The sequence below is a fragment of the Equus przewalskii genome, chromosome 11 (assembly GCF_037783145.1).
Source record: "Equus przewalskii isolate Varuska chromosome 11, EquPr2, whole genome shotgun sequence".
Lineage (NCBI taxonomy): Eukaryota > Metazoa > Chordata > Mammalia > Perissodactyla > Equidae > Equus > Equus przewalskii.
This window is the reverse complement of record NC_091841.1, coordinates 34,097,419-34,110,301: the sequence shown is the minus strand read 5'-3', so window position 1 is coordinate 34,110,301 and position 12,883 is coordinate 34,097,419. Positions and strand designations below refer to the sequence as shown.

Genomic DNA, 12,883 nt, shown 5'->3' with positions numbered 1-12,883 from the left:
GGCACACCCTAACCCGCCGGCCCCGCCCCCCGCGTCGCGGATTGGCTCCCGGTGGGCTGGCCGGGCCCCGATTGGCGGGCGCCGCGCGGCCGCCGGTTCACGGTGGGTAGCACCGCAGCGTGGATGCTGCTCGGTCCCGCCGCGGCCCGGGAGCGTGGAGCCGGAGCGGCCGGGCGGCGGGCGGGGCAGCCGGGAGCTGCGCCGCCGCCCACCGGGCCCGCGGCCAAGGCAGGCTGGGGTCGCGGCCGCTCCCCTGGCCGCGGGCGGCGGACAAAGGGCCATGCGGGGCCGGGGGCTGCGGCGCGGGGCGCGCGGGAGCCGGGGGCCGCAGCGGCGCCGCTGAGCGCGGCCCGGGCGGGGCGGGACCGGCCGCGATGCCGTGGTTCCCGGTGAAGAAGATCCGCAAGCAGATCAAGCTGCTGCTCCTGCTGGTGCTGCTCACCTGCGCCGCGTGGCTCACGTACGTGCACCTGAGCCTGGTGCGCCAGGGCCGCGCGCTGCGCCAGCGGCTGGGCTACGGGCGAGGTACGGGAGGGGCGCCCCCGGGGTGGGGGGCGGGGACGGGGCGGCGAGGGCCCCGAGAGGCGCGGGTCCGGGTCCTCCCACCGCCCCGAGTCTCGGCCAAGGCCAGACCCGCCCGGAGACCACGTCCGCCCTGCCCAGCTCGGCGCTGTCGGGGTGGGGGGCGCGGTTCGGCTCGGCCCGGGCGTCCGATGACGTCAGCAGTGACGTGCGCGACCCCCCTGGGGGGCGTCCCTCGGCCCGAGCGGACTCCGGGATCTGGTCTGGAGCCGGTAGCGACAGGGTTAACGGTGGGCACTTGGAGAGATCTCCTCCCCCAGGCCCTGCCTGCCGGGATTTCCCGGAGGCCAAGTCTGGCTGCGCCTCCACCACTTGCCTGCTTCGCAGAGCCTCAGTTTCCCCGTCTGCTGGGGAAGCGGGCAGGGGCAGAGATCCAGCCTCTGGACCCAGGAGCAGGGTAGAGGGAGCTGACCCGTGCAGTTGGAACTTCCTGGAGGGGGTGCCCTGGGTAAACCTGTGATCAAGCACTGAGATGCTTGTGTGCTGCGGGGAGGAGTGGCGGGGGGCGGGGGGCATCCAGTCTGGGGAGCCCTGAACTGCGAGGGGTGAACTCTCCCGGCTCCTCGAGCTCACGCTCCATGGGGACAGACAAACCAGGTCCTGGTGAGCACTGTGTGAAGGAGCCAGGGGAGGAGCCTTCCGCTTTGGTTAGGGGATCCTGGAGGGCCTCTTGGAGGTGGTGACCTTTGACACACAGCATTTGGGGGGAGAGCATCCTGCAGGCGGAAGGCACTGATGAAGACCTGGGATGGGAAGAGGAGGAGGAGCAGGGTGCCTGGAACCCGAGATGGGGGTGGGAGAGGAAGATGCCCTAGGAGTAACCCCCCACTAAGGCAGGAGCAGAAGCCCCCACTCAGAGCAGGGAAGATCCCAGCCAGGCTGCCTCTGACCCTTCTCAAGGAAGCAGGTGTCCTTAGGATGGGGGGGGGGTGGGGCGTGAGAATCTTGCTTCCCAGAGTCTCAGAACTTTGACTTTGACTCACAGCATCCTGGGCCACTCCCCTGGGGTCTGAACCTCCCTGTTCAGTCCCACTCCTGCCTCCCACTCGCCGAAGCCCTGCTGCCTCCCCTCCATGTACCTGGACACCTGGCTCCACAGACTGCCCCAGCCAGGGCTCTGGGGTTTGTCTCAACCCCCCAGAGTCCATGCACCTCACAGCGGCCACACCCCTGAGAGGCCCCCAGCACTGCCCGGTCCCTAAAAGAACCCTCTGCCTCCCCATGGCTGTCAGCAAACAAGTCAGGACCCCATAGCGTGATCCGGTGACAGAGAACAAAACCAGCCCCCTCCTCAGCTGCCTCCGCGGTTTTTCAAGAAACCACAGGCTTCCCCAGTCTGACTTCCTGAGCAGCCGCGGAGTCTAGCTCAGCAGCTGGGAGGGGGTAGAGGCATGGAACCCTTCTGGGGCCCCCTCTGCTCTCAGCTGGACCAGCAGGGAGGCTGGGGACTGGTCAGCCTGCCCTTGCAGCTCCTGGGTGGGCAGGAGCTGTTCAGGGTCCTGGAAGATCAAACCCTCCTGTGGCACCTTCTAGGAGCAGCTGCAGCCCATGGGTCTCGGCTCCGGGCTGCAGCCCCACCTCCTGTTGGGCCGCCTGGGCTCCCACCAGGGCAGGGCTTGTGAGGAGCTGAGTGGCTGGACGTGCCTGAGGCCCTTCTGCCTCACTTCCACCAGGGAGACGGCACTGGAGTGGGGCAGGAGGGCTGCCGTCCCGCTGTCCAGCAGCTTATGCAGGCACAGGTCCCCGAGGGAGGGTGAGCCGGGAGGCAGGAGGCCCATCTGGACCTCGCTGTGCAGGGCTCAGCCCCCGCAGGACAGTGGTGGCAGCCTGGCTGGGACCCCCTGCGGAAGGCTCCCCATGCCCACATACTTAACTTGGTGGGCAGCGGGCATTGGGGCCAGGCTGTGGGATTTGGCCAGGAGGCTTTTTAGGGACTCACCTCCTAGCTGGACAGAGGACAGCGATTGGGGGAAGAACCCAGAACGAGGAGCAGGTTGGCAGGCACCACAGGGGTCTCACAGGCAGGACACCATGAGCAGTTACCCTCTCCCACAGAAGAGGCCCAGGGCAATTGTGTCCATACAGGAACCTAGCTCCTGGGGTCTGGATTGAGGGATGGGCATGGATGTCAAAACCCTGTCTGCCCCAGGCTGGCAGGGTTTTGGGGGCTCCAAGCTCTGGCAGTGTCCACACGCAGACCTGGGAAGGGTGCGCCCAGGGGACAGTCTCCCTCTCAGGCCACCTTGGCCCCAGGTCCTCTGGCAACTGGACCAGCATGCCTGTCCCTTCTCTGCCCAGGCTGGTGCCGGGGTTCCATTGGTCCTGGGCCCCCGCCTCGAGGGCAGCAGGTGGCACATGTGCCATGGGCTGGGGCTGGCTCAGCCTCGAGACAACAGTGTTGGCTTTCCTGACAACAAGCTCTGACACTAACCCTTAGCTCTCAGTTCTGGTGAGGGAGGCACACAAAACACTCGAGCACACGGGAAGAGTGCTGAGGACACAGAACAGTCCTGAGGGCCTTCCTGGAGGTGGAGCCACTGGTGAGGATGGGCAGATGGGTGTGTGTGTGCACGCATATACACTAGCACATGCACATGCATGACTCTGCTCCCACAAACCAGCCCAGGGCTGGGAAAAGCCAGGTGGAGGGCTTGGGCGGGGCTGCCCCCCCCAGAGGTGGTTGTGGGAGAAGGGCCCAGTGGAGAGTCTTTGCCTAGCTGTAGGGTGGGGCATCCGAGGGCACGAGGGAGCAGACTGGGGAGGAGAGGCTTCTGCAGGAGACACAGTGGCCTGCCTGCCTGCTCCAGCCACGTGAGATAGGGGTCCCTGCTCCCCAGCCAAGCCCAGCAGCAGGGGCTGTAGCCTTGGAGAGAGCCAGGGCCCAGCCACGCCCTGTGTGCCACCCACAGATGGCGAGAAGCTGAGCGGCGTGACGGACGACCGGGGCGTCCGGGCTATGCTGTCCACGCAGAGGGTGGAGGACTCCAGTGAGAGCCATGAGGAGGAGCAGGCTGTGAGTGGGGCCGTGGGGAGGAGCACATGTGGGCACACGTGGAACCCCAAGGCTGCCTGTGTGCCAGTGGCCACAGGGACCTGTGGCCTGTGTGGATGGAGGACGTGGGTGCAGCTCACTCGTGCACGCTCCAGTGCTGAGCATGGCCCGACAGACAGACATCCCGGCCCGGAGCTCTGAGTCTGGGTAGACAGGGGCTGCACATGTGTGCTGGTGTGTCGGTGTGTCGGCATGTACGTGGTCGAGGGCCTGCAGGGGCAGGTGTGACAAGAGTCGTCCGGGTGTGTGGCCAGGGTGCAATGCATTCGAGGTCTTGCGTCTAGCTGCGCCAAGGGGGTCTTTGTGAAGTCGTGTCCCGGTGTGTGTGGCTGGCATGTCTTGACTGGTGTATGAGCGTGTCATGTGTGTGTGTGCGTGTCTGGTCGTGTGACCCCTCCCTGCCCGCGTTTCTCAGCTTTGATCCTGGTGTCCTTCCTATCCTGTAGCCTGAAGGGTGGGACCCAAACATGCTGTTTCCTGGGGGCGCTGGCAGGCCAACCCCGCAGAACCTCACCCACCAGGCGCCCCCGTGGCGGGAGGAGGTGAGCTCTGGGTGGACGGGGGGTGGGCCGGTGTGGGCTGTGCAGAAGGTAAGGCCCCCTCCCACCCCCAGTACAAGGGGCAGGTGAACCTGCACGTGTTTGAGGACTGGTGTGGGGGCGCCGTGGGCCACCTGAGGAGGAACCTGCACTTCCCGCTGTTCCCTCACGTGAGTGCTGGGGGGCGGCCGGGCTGGCCCTGGGGCAGGGCAGGCGGTGGGCTTCGACATCAGCGGTCGCTGCCCCCTCAGACTCGCACCACCGTGAAGAAGTTGGCCGTGTCCCCCAAGTGGAAGAACTATGGACTCCGGATTTTTGGCTTCATCCACCCGGCAAGAGATGGTGCGGGTTAGGGGTGTATGTGTGGGGGGGCGAAGGGGCGGGTGTCATGAGGGGCCCCCCACCCCCCTGAGTCCTGTCCTGCATCTAGGAGATGTGCAGTTCTCTGTGGCTTCGGATGACAATTCTGAGTTCTGGCTGAGTCCAAACGAGAGCCCAGCGGGTGCCCAGCTGGTGGCCTTTGTGGGCAAGGTACCCAACCCCGAGGCCCTGACCCCAGTCTGCCCTCCCACTCCAGCCCCTCTGTCCACACCCCCATCTGTCTCACTGAGCCTCCCGCGGCCTCGGCTACCTGTTCCTTCCAGCTTCTTAGGCATGGGGACTGGGTGGGGCCGGTGCCCCCAAGGAGAGGGTGAGCCCCTGCCCCTCTGTCGCCCCCCAGACTGGCTCGGAGTGGACGGCTCCTGGGGAATTCACCAAGTTCAGCTCCCAGGTGTCCAAGCCCAGGCGGTGAGTGACTAGGGAGTGTGTGTGTGCGCACAGGTGTGTGTGCATGAGTGTGTGTGTGTGAGGGGCATACAGGCTGGACGCAGGAACCACTGCCCCTGTGCCATCCCAGCCAAACTACTGGCCCTGAGGGACCAGCCCTGGCCCCGGCCGCCTCTGGGTTCTCCATCTGTTTGGGGTCCCTGGGGCCCGGTGGAGGCACGTCCCCCTGACTCCTCGTGTCCCCAGGCTCATGGCCTCCCGGAGGTACTACTTCGAGCTGCTGCACAAGCAGGACGACCGAGGCTCGGACCACGTGGAAGTGGGCGTGAGTGTGGCCAGCCGTCACGGGGCTTCAGGAGACCCACTTCCCCTGCTCTGCCCTCTCCCTCTGCCCACTCCCCCGGGGCCGTGTGGACCCTGTCCTGAGGAGATTCCGGTCTAGAGGACAAGGCAGATGCTCAGGGACAGGGGCCCGAAGTCCACTTTGCCTGCTGGGGGCTCAGGGAGGCTTCATGGAGGAGGCGGCCCCTGAGTAGTCTTGCGAGATGAGAGATGTTCACGGGGAGAGCCCGTGGAGAGAATTTGGGCAGGGGTGCATCCGGTGAATTCCAGATCTCTAGAACCGCACTGGTGTGGAACCACCCAGATTGAGGGTCTGGTGGCCAGATGAGGCGGGGCCTGCAGTGCCACCTGACGGCTCTGGCTTCCTCCCGAGAATGAGGCGGTTGGGTTTGCACTTCAGGAAGAACCCTCTGTGTGCAGCGAGCCTGGGGGAGGACTTTTAGGTGGCTGTGGTCCGGAACCAGGGAGGGGGTGGAAGAAGCAGCAGGTGCAGGGGAGGGGCCTGAGCCTGGCTGCGTGTTGGGGGTGGGGGGCTCTCAGCCCAGCTCTGCTGGATGTTGCACATGTCTGGTGGGCGTCACCCCAGCTCAGCTTGGTGGAGGATCCAGTCTGGAGACGCAAGTTCAGGGTGACCTTGCGGATGCCAGTGGAGTGGCTGAGGGGGCCCAGGAGGAGCTGGAAGGGAAGAGGGCCTGGGACAGCCCCCAAGAGCCCCAACTTGAGGAGGTGGGGAAGGGACAGAGTCTGCAAAAGAGACTGAGAGGGAGCAGCCCCAGGAGTTGGGGAAATGGATGGTGGGGGTGCGGGGGAGGTGCTGGCTCTGGCCCCTGGAAGGCCAGCTGTGACCTTTGGGAGAGCGACGGCTATAGAACCCGGGAGCAGGTGGGGTGGAAGCCGTAACCAGCAGGCGAGGACATGCTCAGGAAGTCAGGAAAAGCCTGAAGGGAGCATGGGGGCTCCTTATCTGCCACCAGGGCTCCCAGCCTTCTGGACCTCCCCCAGCTTCCCCGCTGCTCCTTTTCCATCCAGCCTCCCAGCTGCCTGCATCCTTGAAGGGGTTGCTGCCACTAGTCCTCCACCCCCACGTCAGGGAAGACCCCCTCCTCCCAGGCTCAGCCTGTTCCCACCCTGACCCCCACCCTTTGGTCCTGATCACCCTCTCCACCCCCAGTGGAGAGCCTTCCTGCCTGGCCTGAAGTTCGAGGTCATAGGCTCTGCTCACATCTCTCTGTACACAGGTTCGGAGCCCGGTGCCTATTCGGGAGTGGGGGGGGGGGCAGGGGGGGGCTCTTGATGGGTGGTCTCTTTGGGACATCTCTGGATGGGGGTAGGGAGGAGTGAGGGGGGGTCTCATGGCCCTCCTGGGGACCCCACACATCCCTCTGTCCCCAGATGAGTCGGCCCTGAAGATGGACCACGTGGCCCACATCCCCCAGTCTCCAGCCAGCCACGTGGGGGGGCGCCTGCGGCAGGAGGAGCCCAGAGCCGACATGCTGCGGCCTGACCCCAGAGACACCTTCTTCCTCAGTGAGAGGGAGCCCGAGGGGGGTGGGCGGGTGTGCCCGGCTGGCCACATTGTGACCACCCCTCCTGCAGCTCCTCGGGTGGAGCCTTCCAGTCTGGAGAACGTGCTGCAGCCCTGTGCCTACGCCCCCACCTACGTGGTCAAGGACTTTCCCATCGCCAGATACCAGGGACTGCAGTTTGTGAGCGCCCCTCGCCCAGACCTTCCCTGAGCCCCGGGCCTCCCCTCCGAAGGTCCCCTGGGCCTCCTGCAGCCTTCCCTGAGCCCCCTGCCCCATCCCCAGGTGTACCTGTCCTTCGTTTACCCCAATGACCACACGCGCCTCACTCACATGGAGACGGACAACAAGTGTTTCTACCGCGAGTCTCCGCTGTACCTGGAAAGGTGGGTGCGCGAGGAGGAAAGGGGGCGAGGTCCTGCGGAGGGAGATCGGGTCTCTGATGCCGCGCCCCCGCCGCAGGTTTGGGTTCTATAAATACATGAAGATGGACCGTGAGGAGGGGGATGAAGACCAGGAGGAGGAGGTGCAGCGCCGAGCCTTCCTCTTTCTAAACGCCGACGGTGAGTGTCCCCAGTGCCCCAGCCCGCGTGCACCTGGGCCGAGCAGCTCACCTGCGCTTCCCGCAGACTTCCTGGACGACGAGGACGAGGGGGAGCCGCTCGACAGTCTGGAGCCCACCGAGGCGCCCCCACCACAGAGTGACCACCGAGTCCCCGCCCCGGAGACCCCCACACAGGCACTGGGGACCCCCGCCCAGGCCAGAGCCACCCCGGCCCCATCAACGCCTCCCAGTGCCCAGGACGAGCTGGCCCGCAGGCGCTCCCGGGCGCTGAGCTGGGCCGGTCACCCCCTGCCCCTCCTCTTGGGCCGCGCCCCCCGCCCCCACACTGCTGCCCAGAAGCCGCCCGCGAAGGTGTACGTGACGCGGATGCGGCCGGGACTGCGGGCTCCCCCAGCCCTGGCGCCGCTCAGCCCACGCGGCCCACCCTGGCCGCCTTTCCGCGGCATCTTCTTGCGCCCTAGACCTCTGCCCAGGGTCCAGCTGCGGCCGCCCCCACGCCCTCCCCGGTCTCGAGGCCGCAGGACCGGCAGCCCTCAGGCCACAGAGCTGAGGCCCCTGGTCCGGGTGCAGGCCACCCAGGGAAGCCGTGAGGGCCAGGCACGCGTGCTGGGACTCGCGGCACCCACGGCGGACTTGAACTCGTCGTCCGAAGCGCGGCCTGTGACCTCCTTCCTGAGCTTGTCTCAAGTGTCCCGGCCACAGCTGCCTGGGGACGGCGAGGAGGAGGAGGAAGGGGACGATGATGGGGCCCCTGGTGACGAGGCTGCATCAGAGGACAGCGAGGAGGCAGCCGGCCCGGCACTGGGCCACTGGCGCGAGGACGCCATCAACTGGCAGCGCACGTTCAGCGTGGGCGCGATGGACTTCGAGCTGCTGCGCTCCGACTGGAATGACCTGCGCTGCAATGTGTCTGGGAACCTGCAGCTGCCCGAGGCTGAGGCCGTGGACGTGGTGGCTCAGTACATGGAGCGGCTCAACGCTCGCCACGGCGGGTATGGCGGAGGGGCGCACGCGGGAAGGGGGACTGCGCCCTCCGTGGGGCTCTCAGACCTTCCCCAGGGCTTAACAGGGTGCTGATCTGGGGGAGGTACACACACCCCAAGGAAGTGTCTTCTGCCCCAGTCTTTTCTCCTTTCTGAGGCTGCTTACTGCCTAGAGTTCCTGTCAGTGTTGGGAGCCTCCCCCCATCCACAACCCAGGGCTGGCTCCTGTCCTGCACCTGCAAACCCCACCTTGTCACATTAGACCTGGACCCCTCCTCTTCTCCTGGCACAGCGCTCTTGAGTCTTCCTAGAGGACTTTCAGCCTGTCTCCAGGAGGGGGTACAGAGGTCTTGCCCCATTGCCCTCTCAGATCTCCCCCAGGCTCTGGAAATCCAGTCCTGTCTCCACCCCATGCTGGTAGGGGGATGGAGAGTGGATGCCCCAGTTTGGCCAGAGGGGAGGCACTGTGGAGTCCTCAGAGTTGTGCGGAGCCTTAAAGGAGGGGCAGAATCTGCACAGACAGAATGAGTAGCAAAGGCATGGGGCAGGAGGCCAGGGGACTGGGAGGCAGAGGACGGAGAAGGGCTGTCCTGGGCCTCGAAAGGCACGCTCAGGACTCCTTTTTCTTGCCTGTGATTCAAGGTTTTGAGCAGGACAGGGGTTTGAGCTGTAGATAGGTGTGTGGCTGCCTAGAAGGGGAAGCCCAGGGGCCGTGAGGGACAGTCATGGTGCAGGGTGGTGATGAGATGGCCTGGACCCTCTAGTGGGGGGCCTTGATTCTGGGTGGCTGAGAGAACGAGCCTGCCCTTGGCTCTAAGCTTCCTGAGAGCAGCTCATCGTTCCATGGCATGAGGGGGTCTATCCAGCAGCATGGTCATGGCAGTGCCCCACCCTCCCTGGGCAGTGCATGGGTGGGGGTGCCCCAAGGAGCAAGAGTGTAGACTGACCCAGGCCATTTGGGGCAGAAAGTCCCTGACGCTCAGGGAGAGGATGGTGGGGATGGCAGGGGTTGGAGAGAGGAGTGTGGACCCCTCGGAGGTCACACAGGTGGGCTCCCAGGTCCGTGAGGGGCACTGGTTGCAAAGGGAGGGCAGGCGGCAGGAGGAAGAAGTGACCATAGTCAGGGCAGGGTCCTGTTTTCCCAGGGTGAGGAAAAGCCTCTGGTGTGGCAGGGTGGAGGGGGAGCGAGGTACTCAGCAGGGCCCAGTGCAGGGAACAGGCCAGGGAGGGGTTCACCAGCAGCCTGCTGCTTCTTCCCTCAGGGGTCAGGACAGCCCCTGGACTGGTGCCTGGGAGGCAAGAAGGAGGCTTCTCAGAGGAGCTGCCCAGGGCCTTGGAGAGGGGGCACTGGGGAGGATTGGGGCAAGCATCCAGATGGGGGACACTCAGGACAAAGACCCCAGAGAAGAGCAAGTCTGCTCAAGCCACAAGTTAGAGACTTTTGACAGTCCCAGAAGCTGCTTTAGGACATCCGAACCTCCCAGTGGGCAGTGGGTGCCCCTGATGGTCCCTGGGCATGACATAAAGGTCACCGTGGATCTCAGTGGTGGTAGAAAGACCCCAGAGGAGGCCGGCCTGGGCTTGGGGACACTTCCTATGGTGGGCTGCCCTGGGGAGGCGGGGTGGGGAATATGGGAAATGTTCCCGCCTTCTGGGAACTCCGTGCCGGGCCTGAGGTGATGGGGCGACGTGTGTGTGGCAGCCGCTCCTGCCCCCACCCGCCCGCGTCTCCTGAATGGGCCCTTGTTTCTGGGGCTAGGGCAATAGGGCGTTCTGCAGGAAGAATTGAGGTTGGGGGCGGGAGTTGCAGGCTCAAAGCCCTAGAGGGCTGACCCGGCCCCGCCTCCCAGGCGCTTCGCCCTCCTGCGCATCGTGAACGTGGAGAAGCGCCGCGACTCCGCGCGCGGGAGCCGCTTCCTCCTGGAGCTGGAGTTGCAGGAGCGCGGGGGCGGCCGCCGGCGCCTGTCCGAGTACGTCTTCCTGCGGCTGCCGGGAGCGCGCGCCGCGGACGGGGACGGGGACGCAGAGAGTCCCGAGCCCGCTCCCGCCGCCTCCGCGCGCCCCGACGGCCGCTCGGAGCTCTGCCGGCCGCTGCGCCTGGCCTGGCGTCAGGACGTGATGGTACACTTCATTGTGCCAGGTGCGCGGGGGTGAGCGAGACGGGCACCTAGGATGGGGTAGCGGGGCTCCAGGGGGCCACATGGGAAGGGGAGGGAGCCCCACTGGCCTTGGGCCGGGTACCGCCAGGTCGGGGTGGGCTCAGTAGCCCCATCCTCCTCCAGTGAAGAACCAGGCGCGCTGGGTGGCACAGTTCCTGGCGGACATGGCCGCACTGCACGCCCACACCGGGGACTCGAACTTCAGCGTCATCCTGGTGGACTTTGAGAGCGAGGACATGGACGTGGAGCGGGCCCTGCGCGCGGCGCGGCTGCCCCGGTAACGGCGCCCTCCACCCCATTCTCCAACCCCACCCCCACCAGGGAGGACCGAGCGCATCTTCCCTCCTCAGGGAGGTGGGTTTTCCTGCCCTTGCTCCCAGAATCAGTGCCTGTGACTCTCCTCCTGCCCCACCCCAGGTACCAATACCTGAGGCGAACCGGAAACTTTGAGCGCTCCGCGGGCCTGCAGGCTGGAGTGGATGCAGTGGAGGTGCGTGCGCGGGGTGGGGCAGGCGGGAGAGTGAGCTGGGGGCCGGAGAGGAGGAGAGGTGGAGCTCAGACCTCCCTGCGACCTCCAGGATGCCAGCAGCATCGTTTTCCTGTGCGACCTGCACATCTACTTCCCCCCCAACATCCTGGATGGCATCCGCAAGCACTGTGTGGAGGGCAAGCTGGCCTTCGCGCCTGTGGTCATGCGCCTGGGCTGTGGGAGCTCGCCGGGGGACCCGCACGGTAATGCCCTGGATGTCCCCCCCCAGTAACGCCAGGGGTCCCACCAACGCTAGAGTAAAATCTAGGCTCCCCCGGGGGCCGTTCCCAACCCCCAAGATAGGCCTGGGGCCTCATCAGTGCCCCCCATAGTGCCCGGGACCCCCTGTAGTGTCTAGGACCCTTGTAGTACCCAGGTTCCCTCCCCCCACCCCCCATACCCCCGGGATCATGCCTGGCCCCTAGGAACCTCCTCTAGCACACCAGTCATGCTCAGAGCTCCTGGTTTATGAGCACCTCGGAAAGGTGACCCCGAGAGCCCCCTGGTGGTGGGACCCTGCCCCAGACCCCTTCCTGTGGGCGGGGCAGAAGCCCCACAGGACCTGGCTCTGAAGGGCGCCCCACCCGCCCCAGGGTACTGGGAGGTGAATGGCTTTGGCCTCTTTGGGATCTACAAGTCAGACTTTGACCGCGTTGGAGGCATGAACACTGAGGAGTTCCGCGACCAGTGGGGAGGCGAGGACTGGGAGCTCCTGGACAGGTGACTGCTGCCCCATTCTCACCAGATGGAAGAGACTTCCATATCCTCCTCCTCTGAGGGGAGGGGGACCCCCAGAGGTTCTCACATGCTAAGGGGACTCTGTCCTCCTCTTCCTCAGCCTCCCAGGATCTGTAGACCTAGAGAGACCCTGGGATCCCGCCCCACTTCCCGAAACCCCTTCCCACCCCCAGGTCCTGCAAACTCGGGGACAGCCCTTGAACCACTTCTGCCTCCATATCCCACGGACCGGGTGGTGGCCCTAAGTCTCTGTTTTCCCACTGGGATGCTATAGTAATGGAAACCCTGACATCCCTAGACCCTGGACCAGGGTTTTGACTACTTCATCCCACCCGACTCCAGCATCCTGAAGAATCAGGGCAGCCCCAGTTACCCCCCTCCATCAGGGCCCTGACCACCCCATCCCCCCTCAAGATTCTCCAGGCTTGGGGGGGGGGTCCTGACACTCCTCCCCAGGGCCTTGACCTCCCCTCTCCCCCAGGGTCCTGCAGGACACCCCTCCCCAGGGCCCTGACTCCCCTCTCCCCCAGAGTCCTGCAGGACACCCCTCCCCAGGGCCCTGACCCCCCCCTCCCCCAGGGTCCTGCAGTACACCCCTCCCCAGGGCCCTGACCCCCCCCTCCCCCAGGGTCCTGCAGGACACCCCTCCCTAGGGCCCTGACCCCACCCTCTCCCCCAGGGTCCTGCAGGCAGGGCTGGAGGTGGAGCGCCTCCGACTGCGGAACTTCTACCACCACTACCACTCCAAGCGGGGCATGTGGGGCACACGCAGCCGCAAGGGCTCCCGCATGGAGCGACCGTGAAGACGAGGCCACCCCCCAGCCCTGGCCACAGTCCTGCAGTGGCAGCAGGAGGCCGGGCTTGTCACAGGGCGCGGCCACCACCTGTGCCTGCTCCTCTCTGGCCTCCGTGGCCCTCTTTGCGCCCCTCCCCAGAGAGAGGCACCTTCACAGCGGGTCGGGGCCCGGGCTTGGTCCCCACACTCTGTGCGATGATTTCTGTGAAATTTTGCTGTAGCGATGACGTTGTTTTCAGGATTTCCGAGAGTTCTGTCTGTTCCGTTTTTTATTCAGAATGAAATGAAATATTTTTTTTAGTTCTGA

General features: G+C 65.6%; 1 protein-coding gene across 3 annotated transcripts; it reads left to right on the top strand.

Annotated features, from left to right (window-relative positions):
• The first annotated feature begins 248 nt into the window (after positions 1-248).
• B4GALNT4 (beta-1,4-N-acetyl-galactosaminyltransferase 4) lies at positions 249-12,883 on the top strand. Of its 3 annotated transcripts, XM_070564553.1 has the most exons (20): positions 250-525; positions 3,492-3,595; positions 4,081-4,176; positions 4,248-4,343; positions 4,425-4,515; positions 4,604-4,704; positions 4,895-4,962; positions 5,188-5,266; positions 6,455-6,521; positions 6,676-6,810; positions 6,880-6,989; positions 7,092-7,192; positions 7,269-7,369; positions 7,436-8,363; positions 10,205-10,494; positions 10,637-10,790; positions 10,931-11,003; positions 11,092-11,245; positions 11,636-11,762; positions 12,460-12,883. In XM_070564553.1, the coding sequence occupies exons 1-20, from the start codon at positions 375-377 to the stop codon at positions 12,581-12,583; spliced, it is 3,150 nt and encodes a 1,049-aa protein (XP_070420654.1). In that variant the 5' UTR covers positions 250-374; the 3' UTR covers positions 12,584-12,883. The 3 variants fall into 3 exon arrangements, with proteins under 3 accessions (XP_070420653.1, XP_070420654.1, XP_070420655.1); XM_070564552.1 differs by having other exon boundaries at positions 249-525; positions 7,269-8,363; XM_070564554.1 differs by having other exon boundaries at positions 332-460; positions 7,269-8,363.

Coding starts and splice junctions, on each gene's coding strand:
- B4GALNT4 (XM_070564552.1), top strand. CDS start 375: ATGCCGTGGTTCCCGGTGAAGAAGATCCGCAAGCAGATCAAGCTGCTG. Junction 4,516..4,603: donor CATCCACCCGGCAAGAGATG/GTGCGGGTTAGG, acceptor TCCTGCATCTAG/GAGATGTGCAGTTCTCTGTG. Junction 4,963..5,187: donor CAGGTGTCCAAGCCCAGGCG/GTGAGTGACTAG, acceptor TCGTGTCCCCAG/GCTCATGGCCTCCCGGAGGT.